The 17112-nt window shown below is 45.5% G+C and overlaps 1 protein-coding gene across 2 annotated transcripts in view; it reads left to right on the top strand.

Annotated features, from left to right (window-relative positions):
- LOC146190290 (adenosine deaminase-like) overlaps positions 1-12556 on the top strand; it is a 44920-nt gene extending 32364 nt beyond the window's left edge. For both annotated transcript variants that reach the window (XM_084600738.1, XM_084600739.1), the window contains 3 exons: positions 8394-8635; positions 9587-9713; positions 12112-12556. In XM_084600738.1, coding sequence (XP_084456864.1) covers positions 8394-8635; positions 9587-9713; positions 12112-12306 — 564 coding nt within the window. In that variant the 3' untranslated portion in view covers positions 12307-12556. The remainder of the gene's footprint in view (positions 1-8393; positions 8636-9586; positions 9714-12111) is intronic.
- The last annotated feature ends 4556 nt before the right edge of the window (positions 12557-17112 follow it).

The following is a 17112-nucleotide window of genomic DNA, read 5'->3' on the forward strand; positions in this document are numbered from 1 at the left end:
ACGCGTCCTTGCATTTGGTATTCCGAAGAGGGGCGTTGCGAAAATGTGGTGAAAGAACTGAGGAATTCAGTGCGGCGGAATGCTGCTACTAGGTAATTTGTTTTCAGATTACTACATGCAATCCGAGGCGTAGAAATCACGCGGGCCGTCTAAGTTCGCTGTGGTATTAGGCGCAGGATATACAATTACTAACGTATGAGAGAGAGAGAGAGAGCAGGTGGAAAAGCAGAGGTATTAACCAGAAAAGGTGCTCTAGTTGACTACTCGACTGATATATAAAACGGGAAAACGAGTAGACAAGTCTAACCAATGGATGACTGCGTAATACTATTCCTTTGAAATTGAAATAACGAAGCGCTCAGCAGATTGTTCATGAAAACCATTTTCTTGTCGCTACCTTTAGTTTCAGAAACCGAAAACATTTCACATTCCGCTGCGATACAACCGTACATGTGAAAATTTTCACAAAGGTGCCGGAGATATGCCATTGGCTCTAACTGTGAATTTTACGCGGTTGTGGTAAATACAAAAGCAACCTGTGCTTCATAGTAAATTGTCATGCGTTTAATGCCGACTTCACTTTTTTTCATTTTGCAAGTTCACTCCCATCATAATATCCAGTGTTTCCAGTAATAGCGCCAAACAACAACATCATCATCATCATCATCAACAACAACAACAACAACAACAACGACGACGACGACGACGACGACGACAACAAAAACAACAACAACAACAACAACAACAACAACAACAACAACAACAACAACAACAACAACAACAACAACAACAACAACAACAACAACAACAACAACAACAACAACAACAACAACAACAACAACAGCAACAACAACAAAATAATCGTTATCTGAAAGGAAGGGCGACTGCGCTCTTTTTAAAGCTAGATAAAAAATCGCCAGGTACCGATTACATACCAAATGAGGTATTGAGGCATTATTGCTGGTGGGTCGCAGAATTGGCGGTTAATATTTTTTTATTGCACCCCTGCTCGAATACTCTGTTCCACACGACTGCCTGCTCACTAAAGCGGCACCATTTAGAAATTGGGTGACAAAATGAATATGAAAATGATCGTCCCATCTTTATTTCCTGCATGCGAAATAGTCCAACACGCAACTGCTAAATAATTAGCGTGACTTATCGCAAGTAATAATATTTTATATAACCCGCGATAAAGTTTTCAACATCGCTTGCCAATAATAAAGGAAGCATATGAAACTCTACATACTCTCTCTGCAGCCATGAAATAAAGACAGCAAATAGATATAAATGTGACAAAGCATTCGATAAGGCGAGTTCTGATGAAATTAAAAATGAATGAAGTATAATATAGGACCCGTAACCAGTACCACATCGATAAAATAACAGAAATTGAAAGGTTACTTTTGAGATAATATTTACCGCTTATTCTTAAACAGGCTCAGTGACAGCTCTACGCATCAAAGCTCGACCACCGGAAAAAGCCTTCCACAGAAAAGATATAGCTCTCTTGAAGTTTCTTTACATGCACCGTCAAGATGAGTTTATTTACACTCCGTTCAATAGATATGTCCCACAGGCAGAATTCCTTCCCTGACTAGTCAACTCATTGCTATTATGCAGCAAACACCTGGAGTGGATGTTTGTGAAAATTGTTCTTTTGGAAACCATTGTCAAATCCACTTATTTTGTTATCCGTACATTTATGGACACCAAACTTCTGCGGAGTCTTTCGAAGAAAAACTGAAATTGTATTTCTGTATATAATGCGAATTTCCGGCTCTGTGTTATTTTCTCACCTTATAGGATGAGCTTACAGTACCTAGCTGCTTAATTAAAAGAAACACTGAAAGAAACATTCACTCCGCACGTATTGACTGACCTCGGGTTCACCGCTGCGCTCGTTGTGGTGGCTTCTTTCCATCGACCCTAGTATCACAATTGGTGAAATTGCCAGGCAAGAGAATCATTCCTGAAACAAACAAACAAACAAACAAACAAACAAACAAACAAACAAACAAACAAACAAACAAACAAACAAACAAACAAACAAACAAACAAACAAACAAACAAACAAACAAACAAACAAACAAACAAACAAATCTTTAAAACATCTATGAGCAAAATAAGCAGTGCTTTAAGGATGGGACAAATATAGCAAAAACAACACAGTGCAGACCTTGTTTTCTGTTAAGTGTGGTTTTAGTGGTCATAAAATAGATGATTCGAAATGTAGATCCTTCTAGGCTTACATTTAAACATGCATCAAGCACATAATTGCAATGGTGAGCTTTGAGCATATGCAGGCTCGCTCAATGCGAAAGGGAATGATCCGAACTTGTTCGTCATTTTTCGGCTAAAGACAGTATTGACTTTTGGTTGTTTACGCAAAGAGGAATACTAATTGGCCTAGGGCGAAAAATCTGTTCGTCACTTAAAGTAACGGGGTAATCATTTATTGAGTTTTGAAGCTTCGCCCTTTTTTATATTGAGCGACCATGTATGTACATTCACGCTGCAGATGGATAGGAATATTCTGCTGTCTCATTGCAGTATTACTTAATGAGGTGGATTTACGGGAATATAATAAATTGATTAGGCTCGATTTTTGTCTCGATTGCCAGCATGCACTCGTCGATCGCTCCCTGAACCTCTGAGGGTTCGCTGCTTTCAGATCTCGCAATCATGGGCCTAACGGGAGCCGAGGGATGGTTATTTCCCATTCCTGTTGATTGGCCCCTATGCTGGTGGTAGTCTTTTGTGTCATTTTAAATATGTTTCCAAATCGACGGCTTCATATAGAGGTTGTCGTCTTCATCTACTTCAGTCAAATTCCTGCCATTGGTCACCAGTTAGCCCTGTCTAGGACCATCAGACATATTTAGTCTGAGCCTCTGTCGCACCCAGCTGCGTTTCTACGGTATCTTCTTGCTTCCTTTGTGTCAGTGTCTTTACTCTAAAAGACCAGCTAGCCCTGTCTTGTGCCATCAGATATATCTAGTGCATTTGAGCCTCTGTCGCACGCAGCTGCATTTCCACGGTACCTTCTTGTTTCCTTGCTGTCAATGTTTTTACTCTGAAAGACCGCATGTCACCTGTCTTTCACAGTGAATGCTCTGACCAAATAATTTATCTGCCCTTACTTAGCAAGATTTCATTATCCCTTGCTTAAGAGCGACACATGAAATAATATTCTTTTCCAAGATACTACAACAACGTGAATCTTTCTGTTGCCTCAAGGTAAGGCTCTGTAAACTCAATGACCTAAAAGAAAAAACAGACAGCACTTCTAGCTAGCTTTTGTTAAAACGACGCGCTAAATGCTACCCGTTAACAAGCTGTCGCATCTTGAAGACAAAGGTGAGCGAGGAGTTGTTGGTATATAGTGTGACAGCCGATGATTGCGCAGAAGCATATATTTTATTTAAATCACTATAGAAGAAAACAAACTAGCTTGATATTGCATCTGCATAGCCTAAAAGAGTGTTTATGAGCTGCGATCAAGAAGAAGAATATTGACGCGTGTATTAGAGGTAGAAGAAGAAAGAGCGCAATCGGTAGAATCAGAGGACGCTGAAGTGTAGGCATGTTTCTGGTGCCCTCTTTCCCTTGTTCAGCTTTTTCCGTGCCCTCGTTCAGCCGCTGCAGTAATTCTTAGTGTAACAACTGTTACACATCTGTTGGAAGTGATAGGTCCGCTTCCCGACCTGCGTACGCCTGTAAGATAAAAAATTACCGACGATTACGTTACTTCCTAATGCGAAATTTGAGTGCAGCTCATCAGCTGTTCCACCATTTCGTAAGATTGAGGCAGAGATTTCGAGCATGACACGTACGTACAATTACAGACTTTTCTTAATTTTTACACGTATTCCTTCAAGAACCACTCCATTAACAGTTCTTGACTGTCATGAAAGAAGCTTTGTGGTCGGAGAAATGAAGAGAGCAATTGAGTTATCGGGAGGTTGCAGGAGGCAGCGCGTTGGCCCATAGGAACGTTGCGCGACGAACAGATAGTAACGACTGACTGATGCCGCTGACGCTACTTGCGAGTGAAGCGACTGGGAACGGAATGCATGCACCGTGATCAGCCGGCGTTTCGGTAACCGGAGAGTACCCTCGCCGCCACACAGGAAGAGGGGAGGGGGGGGGGACTCCCTCCACCTCTTTATGCATGGCGGCGACTGTGTTCTACGCAGTCACGTTGCCTTGACTCGCTAGTGGCGTCGGCGGCATCGTCAGTCGATGCTAGCGCTGCCTCTGCCCCCCCCCCCCTCTTCGCCGCTGAGTGTACCCCCCTTCCTCCCCCCTCTTCCTGCGAGGCTCCGGTTGCCGAAGCGCCGGCTCGAACTGGGGGGATGAAAGGGGGGAGCAGCCGGTTACGAGACCGATGCGGCCGACGCCGACGGATCGCTTACGCGAGCCGCACACTTTCTCGCTCGGCAATAAACTATTAGACGACGGAAAAAGCGTGTTGCCGTCATTTGGGCTCTGAGTAAGTTTCGACCATACATCTACGGACGACCGTTTCATGCTGTCAGCAATTATCACTCGCTATGCTGGCTAGCCAGCATTAAAGACCCTTCTAGCCGGTTGGCCAGATGGAGCCTCCGGTTGCAGGAGTACGACGTGACGGTCGTCTATTAGTCGGGCCGGCAGTACCAAGACGTGGACTGTTCATCACGAGCGCCAGTGGAACTGGCTACGCAAGACATCATCGAAGACTGCCCTATTCTTTGTGCCATTAGCGTCTCCCGTATGGCGTGGCTTCAGCAGGCCGACTCTAAGTTGGCGCCACTCATTGAGTACCTAGTGCGCCGCGTGTGCTTCGCCGTGGGCTGCAGTCCTTCATTCTGCGCCGTGGAGTCCTCTACAAGCGCAACTTTGACAGCAACAAGGAGACGTTTCTACTTGTTGTTCCATTCCAGTTATGCTCCGAAATCGTGAGCGCTTGTCATGATGAACCATCCTCCCGGCCACTTGGGCGTCAGTCGACTGGCAAAGATTCAGCTGAAGTATTATCGGCCTAATTTACTACCATCAGTGCGTAAATACGTAACAACATGCCGCGATTGCCAACGGCGCAAATGTCCTCTTCTGAAACCAGCTGCCGGCTTTCTGCCGCCCATAGCACCCCCAAATATCCCTTTCTAGCAAACTGGCGTGGACCTCCTCGGCCCTTTTCCGAAGTCATCCAGTGGAAAACGGTGGATTGCGGTCGCGACAGATTACTTGACATGGTACGCTGAGACCACGTCACTTGCAAGCGGTACTGCTGCTGAAGTCGCCGAATTCTTTATCCACAACATCGCTCTGCGCCATGGCGCCTCTGGAGTTGTCATTACCGACCGTAGAGCTGCATTTACGGCCCGCTTCACTCAGGCTGTGCTGAAGCTCACGCACACCAGCCATATACGTACAACGGCCTACCACCCGCAGATAAATGGCTTGGTGGAACGCTTCAACAGAACCTTGAGCGACATGCTTTCCATTTATGTTGATGGGGAGCACAAAACGTGGGACCAAATTCTTCCGTTCGCAACATTCACGTATAATACCGCGCAGCAAGAAACGACAGCAGCTTACTCCGTTCGAATTAGTCTTCGGTCACTAGGTTACCACCCCGCTGGACGCTATGCTACCCATGGTCCCGCCTGACAGTGAGACTGAACCTGACGTCGACGTAGCCACTTATGTTCATGCGCGGAAAAAAAACTCGGTAACTGGCCAGACAACGTATTCACCGTCAGCAGCAGCAGACCGATGCCCACCGCTAAAACCTTGGACGCCGCTATGTTACCTACAACCCAGGCGAATATGTGTATAGGACTGGACGCCTGTTCGTCGCCGCGGGTTGTTCGAAAAATTATTGCGCCGCTACTTCGGCCATTGCTGTTAGCCGCCTGAGCGACTTAACGTACGAAGTTGCACCATCCTCACCAGCTCGTTCATCGAAAAACAGCAAGCGCAGCAACACGTGTATTAGAGGTAGAAGCAGAAAGAGCCCAATCGGTAGAAGTAGAGGACGCCGAAGTGTAGGCACATTTCTGGTGTCCTCGTTTTTTTGTTCAGCTCTCTCGGTGCCCTCGTTCAGCCGCAGCAGTACTTCTTCAGTGTAACTAGTGTAACTACTGTTACAATATCATGGAGGATAAGCTTATCCCAGTAATGTTTGAAATAATATTATTTTTCTGACACTATGGTAATTTTATATCATTACATACTTCGTTCTTCAGAAAATCTAGCGTTTTCTACGATGTCGGTATAGTGAGCGAAAAATCACGAGCACGTCCCTGAAAGGTCACATTTGGCAGGTGACGTGAATGGCCACTGTCTGTGGGTAGTGTGACGTCATAGTAGGCAACCTAGCCAAGCTGATATGTATCAGCAGCGCGAATACAATATGCGGCTCTTCTCAGGTAGGAGCAGATACCGTACCATCCGGGAAACTTTGATCCCGATTTAGAGACGCTGCTCCCAGACGTGGTTAAGGCAGTTTTATAGCTATGTCGGGTGGCCTTTCAGCTAACACATTAAGTGAAAGACCACCTACTGTATTACTACTGTATTCCCAAGAGCGTATTGAGATAATAGATGCAGAAATGCACACAACGAGGAGAGCCGCAGACGGAAGCCGTGAAAGTTGTCACGTCGTACTCTTAAAGAAGGGCCTTAAAGGGCAACTCCGGGGTTTTTTTGACATTCGAATATTGAAGCGAAAATTTTACCACAGGTTCTCCTCCCCGTCCTGACGCATTCTACAAAATTTGGGTGCCGTACGATACGGCTTTAAAATATGCCGTTTTCATGGATTAAGTTGAGAGTATTTCTGCGGGCAACACTGAGTTTCTGACGTCACAAACAGTATACAGGCGTTAATGTCCACTTCCCGCGTGATTATGAAATTGTGAGGCTTATGTTGAACTACCTCAGACATTTTATGCAGTGCGTCATGATTTCTATACTATATTTTCACCATCCAACGCACGTACGAGTGTTTTTCTAATACTGAGTGTGACGTCATATTTCGTCGACTGGAACGTCGTTTCTGGCCGTGTAAGCAGTTTCGGCTTCGAGTTTCTGTTTTCCTTTTATAAATATACTTCTAATTGGAATTTTGAAAAACGGTTTTTTGTGTTGGAGTCAGGACGTGCCGATGAATGTATTTCAATTAAAAACACAAAATGATGAAAAACCACCGGAGTTGCCTTTTAAGTGTCCCCTATTTATTTTTCTTTATTTATGCGCGGTGAACTTTTTCATAAGATTAACGTTTCTTTAACATCAGGTTAAAATTTTGTCCGTCAGAAGGTTAAATATTTTTTTATAGAGGGCTATAGAAAACAGTTTGTTTAACCCAAAGGTTTTGGATCATACCAGTTGCGAAACTCCACTTCAAAAAGTGACCGGATTTTGTACGCATTTTTCGGTGTCTATGAATTGGCGCGCCATCTGGAAGCGCTCAATACAGCTTTTTGCTATTGCCGCCATAGCCTTTTGGAAATTGCATTTTTCTCTCCTCTTTTCCACCTTATAACTAAATAGCAGTTACCCTAATGATTTTTACCAGTGCGAGTATTCAGCTAATTTTATTTTCCATAATGGTTGTGCATTTATCAAAAATCAGAAAGTTTGGAATTTAGACACAGTTTTCTTTAATGGCCGCAGGTGCCGCCACCATTTGCAAACACGCGAATTTTGACCAATCAAAACCGCCGTTTTTTGATACATGAGTCCTATGGGAAGTTTCGCAACTGGTAGTATTGAGGAGCTCTGGTTTAACCTGCTCTTTTCTCTATTTTTTTTTGTTCACTCAGCGCTACTCCCCTGTTACATTTCTTGGCATAAATTGTGCGACCTGTGGAGATAATGTTGTTTGTGTAATGATCCGAAAGATAGTCAAGAAAGGAAAGGAGAGATTTACACAGAATAATTATTTTGTTTTCTTTGTTGTTGCACGAGGCGAAGCTGGGATTGAAGGCATGATTCGTCACGGGTGTCTCGTGACCCTTGTAGAAATGAAGAGATGTGTCTGGAAGATGGAAAAAATGACAAGGATGATTAGAATACTTTTTAATACGAAATTTGAGCGCAGCTAGTACGTTTGCGATATTTAAGGTAAATAAATTGAGAGGTGCATGTATGTATGCATGTGAAGCTACAGAACACTCTATTTTTCTGACAAGCCAAATAGAATTTCTGAAAAGAGAAAGAAGAGTCATGAGCAAGAGCCGCACTAGCCGTCGCTAGTGTGCGGCCTGCGCTATGGGGAAAGATGGGGTTGGGGGTGTGTATTTTTATTTGGGCTGGTAGGCTCAACCGCCGAACGGAGCGGGAGCACTCTAACAATCAGCATCGAAACTATTATTTATTTATTTATTTATTTATTGCAGAAAGCCGCGACCATAGGTGTGCACCGCACGGCGCACGCGGGCGAAGCAGGCCCGGCTTCAAACGTAGCCAGGGCCATCGAAGAGCTTCGCACGGAGCGCATCGGGCACGGCTACGCCGCCATGCGCGACGGCGGTGCCCCGTTTCAGCTGGCGCTCGACAGGCGTATCCACTTCGAAGTGTGCCCGAACAGCAGTTACCTAACGGGAGCCGTGAGCCCCGGGGAGAGGCATCCCATCCTCTCGTGAGTTTCATTTTTTGCGTGCAACCCCCCCGAAGTGCTCCTGTTAATCAAAGTCCCCTAGCACTTCTGTTAAATAATACCACGCGTTAAGAGCAGGCTGCCGTGTATTTCCGAGACGAAAGAAATGGTGGAGGTTTTAGCATGGCTCGAACATAGTTACATGAGCGAAATATCTGTTAAGCATGGCTTGCGTGGTTTAGGAAGGTTGTATATGATCGGAGGGTTTACGATTTGATTTAAGGGGAAGCTTAAGCTTTGCTGTAAGAGTAGATGCGATAGCGCCATTGCGTTTCGCCTCCACCGAAACCCGACCGCGCTGGACGCGTTTCGATGAAGGCGAAATGTAAATACTTTATTAAGGCGAAAGCCTTTAATGGCTCATGCTGTCGTGGACAAAACATGTCCCGCTTTTGCGGTGGGTCTGATTGGCCGAGGCGGAATGACGTCATAGTGGTCTCGACCAATCACAGAGCACCACCACAGTATGCGCGAATGCGTGCCTTATGTGGCCATAGGGCAATCAATAATCGATTACTAATTTATGATCATTATTTGGCAATTAATTATAAATAATTCTAATAAAATAATTCATACCTAACTAATTAATGGATAATCAATTAATTACTAATTAATGCCAAATTAAGTGACACGTTATTTAACTAAACAATCACTAATAAATTGAATAAATAATCAGTCATCTACTAAATGACCAAGTCATTAAATAATTACCACTTAGTGCCAGTTGCACAGCAGAATGCGGCACTCAGGCTTTCGCCTTTGACTACTTTAGTCGGTAAAGTCCCTCGTAATTATTGTTTTGTGCTGTGCGGTGTCAGTGCACGATGAAATCCCCAGGTGGTCGAAACTATTCCGTAGCCCTCCACTACGACACCTGTTTCTAGTAGAGCTTCTGCTGTAAAACTTTTCCCCTCTGCTGTCAATCTTACGCAGACTGCGAGACCGCTGCGCCAGCTACTCGCTCAACACGGACGACCCAACCATAACTCACACGCGCATATCCGACGAGTACCAGTTGGCCCTCAAGCTGGGATTCCGACCCGACGACATTCTGGAGTCGGTGAGAGTCCGCTGTTTTTAGTTTTTTTTTTTTTTTTTGCAGCTGAATAGTGGCGTGGGATACAAGAATCTGTGCACATTGCGGCTGGACTAAATGAGATTCAACCAGCCTGCTATTTTGAGCTTGATGTAATACAGGCAAAGTAGACGCGCCTCCTCGATATAGAGTATTCCAATGCACATGGTAACTATACGCAAAAGACAAGGAAAGAAGAGAGACGAGCACCACGAACGCTAGACATCAACTTGGGTTTATTCCAGACACCACATTCATTATATAGGCAAACCACGTAAAAACGATCACACCCTAAAGCGCATGTGCAACGGCAATTTTCGGTTCAAGAATTGTATTCTTTTGGATGACAAAGATAAGGATGGCTTGCTTATGCACGACCGTCGATCCACGTCAGTGAGAAATGCGTCCAGTATTTCACGCTCCTTCCGGTCTGAACTTGAAAAAAATGACCCGTGTCTGATTGTATATTGGAGCACAATTATCCCTACAACGTTTACAGTGTGCCGCCAAGTGTCCCGAGCCTGATAGTGCCTCGACAGCCAGCCTGTGCTCCATTAGTCGAACATCGATACATCGGCCAGTTTTCCCGACGTATCAATGCAAGAGCACAGGCTACACTATCAGGCTCGGGGCACTTGGCGGCACATTGTAAACGTTGTAGGGATAATTGTGTTCCGATATACGATCAGGTCATTTGTTTAAGTTTAGACCAGAAGAAGCATGAAGTACTGGACGCATTTCTCACTGACATAGAGCGACGGTCGTCCATACGCAAGCCATCCTTATTTTGTCATCTTAAGAAATACAATTCTTGAACCGGAAGGTGCCGTTACACATGCGCCTTAGCACGTGATCTTTTTACAGGACTTTCCAATATAGTTGGTTGTGTGGAATAAAACCAAGTCGATGTCTAGCGTGCGGGATGTCCGTCTCACTTCTGTCCTTGTCTTTTGCGTTAGTTACCATGTGCATTGAATCTGAAGATCACCAACTAGCCCAGTTATCCGCTATAAAGAGTCTTTGAGCCCAGCTGAGACATAATAAAGCAAGTGCACAACGGTTTACAGAGCACAGAGTCCACATGCGTAGTGGGCCCGTACTCGGTAATCTGAGTTCATCTGTGCTAGTGCGCTTCCGCTGGGATTAAATGTCTGCGTTAATGCGAAAGAAGTTCTTGCCTCTAGCTTCGTCTGACCAGGAAGTGTGGCTAGTAAACATCCTTCGCATAGTCACTTGAAGAAAAAAATTTGCCGATGATCACGTTATACTTGCTAATGCGAAATTTGAGCGCAGCTCATCAGCTGTGTCACCTTTTCGATAGATTGAGGCAAAGATTTCGAGGAAGACACGTATGTACAATCACAGACACCTTTTTTTTAAATTTTTCACACGTATTTCTTCAAGAAACACTCCACTAACAGTTCTTGGCTGTCATGAAAGAAGCTTTGTGGTCGCAGAAATGAACAGAGAAATTAAGTTATCGGGAGGTTGCGGGAGGCAGTGCTTGGGCTCATAAGAACGTTGCGCGACAAACAGATAGCAGCGACTGACTGATGCCGCTGACGCCGCTAGCGAGTGAAGAGAACGTGACTCTGCGTTCCGGCTTGGGATGCCCGCACCGTGATCCGCTGATAGCGAGCCGGCGTTTCAGCAACCGGAGAGCACCCTCGCCGCCACACAGAAAAAGGGGGGGGGGGGGGGGCGCCGACACCCGCGGTCGGCGCCACGAAGAAGAGGGGGGCTGAAAGGGGGCGGAGCTGGTTACGAGGCCGAGGCCGACGCCGACGCGAAACCCAGGAACGGAGGCCAAAGAGCAGCGCTCTAGAAATCGTGTCGCCGCCAGGAGTAGAACCACCATCCATCCGATCCCCAGCCGAGCGCGCTAATTACTGCTCTACGCCGGGATCGTGGGAATGGTTTTGTAATTCTTCTTTTCTAGCGCAAGGACATCGGAAGGCGCTGAGGGAAACGAAAGCAGCAGCAGCAAGAAAAAGAAACACATTAAAATGAACAAAAGTTCTAAAAGCTGCTCCCGAGTATGGCGTTTGAAGGCCAACGGAAGCGTTTCGAAATCTGCTAATGTAAAATTCAAAACAAATCAAAGACAATGAATATTTCGTTGCGCTGACGCGTGACGCCGTCTAGCGAGGTTGACAAAACAGCACGGTAGTCTCTTTGGCTCCTGCCAGGGAGCAGCATACGAGGCGCAAAATGTGTATAGACACGGCGAAGTCATAAAGGAATGAAATTGCGCAGCAACAGAATCGCCAAGAGCAAGGGAAATGCTTTCACATTTCTGCACGTAAGCAGGTTTAGGTTCGCCCCTGGAAATTTTTCATCTTGCCCACGATGTTTTCTGTTGTGTGTTTTGATATCTTTCCAGAATCGTGCTGCTATCGAGGCATCTTTCCTGTCGCCCGAAGAAAAGAGGGAACTGCGGTGCAAGTTTGAAAGACTCAATGCCTCATCGAGCTACAGCAGCTGCTTTTACGACTGCGGCAGCCCGAGAAAAACTGTAAAAAATGGCGACGTGTCTTCTAGCAAGTTGGCCTCAAGCGACGTCATTTCCGGTCACTGAGATTGAGTCAAAACGCAACAAGCGCTTCTCCCTTGGGGCTTTTATATTACGTCAGGCTTAGCAGTGTTTGGAGGAGATGACCATTGCTAGCTTCTTTTTTCCCCCTCTCTCTTAGGCGGACGCAGTTTATATGCAATTTTCTTACGTTCTCGGTACGAAAGGTGAAGGCAAGATGTAAGCAGCGTAAAAATTCCATAATAACAATGCACTTGACAACACAAACGAGTAGAGGAGGGGATAACAACAACAACCCCCCCCCCCCCCCCCCAAAAAAAAAAAAAAAAAGGCAGCGCTGTTGTGCCCCCTTCTCTACTCGCTTGCTTTGTCAAGTGCGCTGTTATTGTGGATGTTCGAAACCAACTCGCCTGACATATTGTTTTGTCTAAAGTGAAACTTATTTAAATGTGTATTTAATAAAGCATCAAAAACCCATAAATCGCAGAATTTCTACTAGGTCTGCGTGGACTTTGAACTCAAGCTGTAGATTTTGGTGTCCGTAATTAGCCAGTAGGGAACGACACGCCGCTGTGACGAATGTCGATCGCAAGGAAGAAACAGGAGCGCACCGGTTGCAGTTAAGGACAAGTACACGGTACGTGGCGTCCACCTGTACGTTGCCTAACCTTTCTTTGCTAGAAGGCTACACTTGGGCTCTGGCGCACCATGTGGAACGTGTCCGAAGTTCCAAGTAAATTATGATGTTTCTATCGCCGTAGAAAGGATTATCTTAGCGCATCTCCACATTACACAGTATATAAGTTACAATATTATTTCCAGACAACTTCAAGAGAAAAAAACAAGAATGAAGTAATAATTCAAACATTCGTCCACAACAAACTTTTCAGCCTACTGGACTGAAAGCCTTCTTTTCAATGCTGGATGATGCCCAATATTTTTTTCGCACAATAAATAATTAATAAGAAAAAGAACCAACTTACGCCTGCCACGAGAAAGATGGATGAATAGTTCCTTTATGTTCGAATGTGAGACTGAATAAAGACGCTCTTACTACTACTGTCACACTTGTTTCTGCGGACACCTGACCCGCGCAGTAAGGGAAGGGAGGAAGGTGGGGAGTGAAATTGAATAGAAAGAAAGAGGAGTCGTAATGAAGGGCTACAGAGTAATTTAGACCACCTGGGGATCTTTAACGTGCGCTGACGTCGCACAGCGCACGGACTGCCTTGCGGGTTTTGCCGGCAATTTGTATACTCGTTGTTTTGCTGTCGTTCTTTGTTTTTCCGGTTCTGTTCCCTGCTTTTGTCTTGCTGACGTCGAGATGCTACCTTCTGGAGTTTTTTTTTAATTTTTTAGGTCAGCGTAGACCATCTTGCGACTCGGAGCTCGTTTTCTTTTTCTTTTACTGCTGTATTATTTGTATTTCAATGTTTTAAAAACATCTTTTTAATCATGAGCTTTTGTACCTTTTATTTATTTTTAATTGGCTTATAGCCAGGTAAATCGTTTCCTAGTACGGGTTCTCGCTTCTTATTTAATGTTTTTTTATTAGTTGTTCGAGAGGACAAATAGAATGGGTAACATGGGCTTAGCCATAACAATGGATTGGATCGCGGCAATGAAACGTTTTACAGCGTATGCAACTGGAAATGGGTGAAACGCGACAAAGCGAGTGCTTACAACCATCTATTCGTAATGCTTGTGCGCTTAGGTAAAAGGATAAAATATTTAGATATGCTGCTCTTAACAAGCACAGTTTAAAAGCATTTATATGAATGTACCATATGGTCTTGGAGCACTGTGTTTAATTAATTAAATTCCGTATCCGAGGCTCATATCTGTCTTTAGTTTGCACTCAGGACCTATTATTGGCTTCGAAAGTTAAGTGCCATAAAAATATACAGTACTGCACTAAGTAAATTAACTATTAAAGGTACTCTATAACCAACATATTTTATTTTTCCTGTACCTAAAGGCGAATAACAGCGATCCTCAGAAAACTCGCGATTATGCGCCGATATTTTTTGAACTGCTTTCATATCGAAATATGAGACAGGAATAACAGGTAATTTGTTAACTAGAAGTGAACTGGAAAAGTACGCTCTCGATCGTATTGCTTGTCGAGCTGGGACGAGTAAATACAATATCCAGCACATTTTTTATAGCTTTCTAACATTTATCCAAGGAAAAACTATCACTCGAGATGACCCGTAGTTTGTGTCACAGTGCATTGGCAGCCGGTGCTGTTTATGAAAACGAACTCATGACGCGAGGACTGCATACCAACACACGGCTAGCAGACGACGCGGCCGGCTCCGCTCCCGGATATACTTTCAACTTTGCTACCAGTGGCGTGGCCATCGCTTTGCACGGGCGTATATCCCAGGCATGGTTTGCACATAACTCTGGTGTATCTGAAATGACGTGGGCCTTGACGTCATCCTTTCCAACGAGCAAAATGGTAATATCACAGATGTCCATTGAGCAAATGTGGAAAGTGCCTCTTCATTCGACGTAAAGCAGAGCTTGTACATAGATTGAAGTTCACAATTTCAAAAAAAGGAAAAATGGATGCTTTAAAGTACTGTCGAAGCTTCGAGCATGCTATCGTACTTCAAGGCAGCAGCGGCAGTGAGACACAATATTCGCCTGCGTCGGACTCTGCAGGGCACAGAAAAAGAAAGCAAGGTCAACACGAATCTGCGAACAAAGGCCTAGTAAAGGCGAGAGTAATACAGATGCTGGAACAATTCTGAGAAGGCGGATATCGAGTTCCGGTGATGGATTTGTGCGCCTATAGGAAAGCGATGAAAGTCACAACAGAGTTACGGCTGCTTATATAGATTCCGCCAAGGAAGTTTACTGGATTCTACAGGTGGGTCATATTGCCCTCTCTTGGCAATTGAATCAGGTACAGTTGCCAACGCTGTGGTTTTATTACAATTTTAATTCTTGAAAATAAAATTAATCTTCTGTGACGTTGTCGGTAAGATTCGTAAAATCGTAAGGCGAGTCTAAATTCGTAACTTCTGCGGACATTTCGGAAGAGTTCGTAGATAGGACAGCAGTAACTGTCCCTCTTTCCTTGCTGCAGACCTGCGTAGTGTCTGCAGTCTTAAGGGACATCCTTAAACTAAAGTCTGCATCAATTTTGTGAAGAGGAGGAGGACAATGATCGTGCTGACTGTCCTAGATCTCTTTAACATTGCGCAGAATATCACGAAGAAAGATGCCATCGCATCTTTTAAACGGTTGTGACGTAAGCGACGTAGTGAGAGCCAGAATACCTGCGGATTCAAGACCTGGGCTGCAATGCCCTGTTGTTTATTCAAATGCGATGATACAACTATTCATCTGACCAGACAAGCCATTCACTTATTTTGCAAGAAGCTGACAGGACCAAAGTTGAAAATTCAATAATTTTGAACACAGCTCTCGTCTGGTATTGAACTGCTCGCCTATGGTTCGCATCTTGAGAGGGGCAATACAAGGCCTCCCCGGCAACGATAGCTGACTTCGACAAGCTCGTTGAATGCACAAGTTTAAAATCACAAACGCTGCCCTGGAAGTTGTTCACGACACCGACTCATCAGAGCCTACGCATACTATAGCTTGCCGGCACGCGCCTTAAGCGGGTGACTTTCACCAGTGTTTTTGTCTACGTCCACAGTGGATTACTCAAACTAAATATGAACAGAAGATCGGGATGCCACAGGGCTTGTATCAGCTTGATACTGGCGCGGCTGTTAGGGCGATGAACGAAGAATATTGCCTCCTAGCGTTGCCAGGTGGCGCATGACTGAGTGAAGGAGGACGAAGTTGGAATGACGACGAAGTGTCGCTTGCGCGTTTGCGTTTGTGCTGCTCGCTGCCGTTGTGCCTGGCCTAACCCCTTACTATTCCTGGTATCCTCAATCACCGTGTAGGTGACATTCTGGTGGAGCTGCTGGGTACGATCACCTATGCAAGAATCTCCATCTGAAATACGTCGCGCCAGCCCTGTACCATTGGACATCCCATGCAGTGCATCGCTCCAGTCGACGGCACCAGGGACTGTCTCCGGAGCTTCAGCCATTAGCCGCCGCCATGACGTCCAGTGCTTCTGCTCAGCAAGTAATGGGCGTCACACCGGCCTGTAACTACACCTTGCTGGCCCCTCTGGTACTGAAGTCTTTCCATGAGGACCTCTTTGAGAATGTGGAGGATTGGTTCCTTCAGTGTGAACGTGTCGCTGCTTTCAACCAGGGGGACGATGCTGCCAAACTAAGGAACGTCAGCTTCAGCCTTGAGGATGGCGCCCGAATCTGGTTCGAGAACCGAGAGCAAATGTTAACATCGTGGCAGGAATTCCGACGTCAACTGCTCGAGGCCTACACTAGCGCGGATCGTCGCGAACATGCAGAACGGGCCATTCACTCTCGCATCCACATGCCGAATGAGTGCAGTGTACAAGCGTACGTCGAGGACATGACGCGCCTCTTCAGGCGAGCCGATCCCGCCATGTCCGAGGACAAAAGGTGAGGCACTTGATGCGGGGATTGAAAGAGCAGCTTTTCGCAGGCCTTGTGCGGAACCCACCGTCGACTGTAAACGGATTTCTTGCTGAGGCTACCACAATGGAAAGGGTACTACAACAACGTGCTGTGACTCATAACCGACCTTTCGAGACTGGCACAATCGCGGAATCATTTAGATCTTCCGAGCGGCATCCTGATGCTTTGCGCAAACTGATTCGCAGCGTCGTGCGCGAAGAACTCAGCAAGTTCTGTAACCCCTGCAGCCATCACCAGCTTTCGTTTCTGCTATAGTGCGGGAGGAGGTGCGGGAGGCGCTCAAGTGCCCTCTTTC

The sequence above is a fragment of the Amblyomma maculatum genome, chromosome 4, assembly GCF_055883805.1.
Source record: "Amblyomma maculatum isolate TAMU_Amacu chromosome 4, ASM5588380v1, whole genome shotgun sequence".
Lineage (NCBI taxonomy): Eukaryota > Metazoa > Arthropoda > Arachnida > Ixodida > Ixodidae > Amblyomma > Amblyomma maculatum.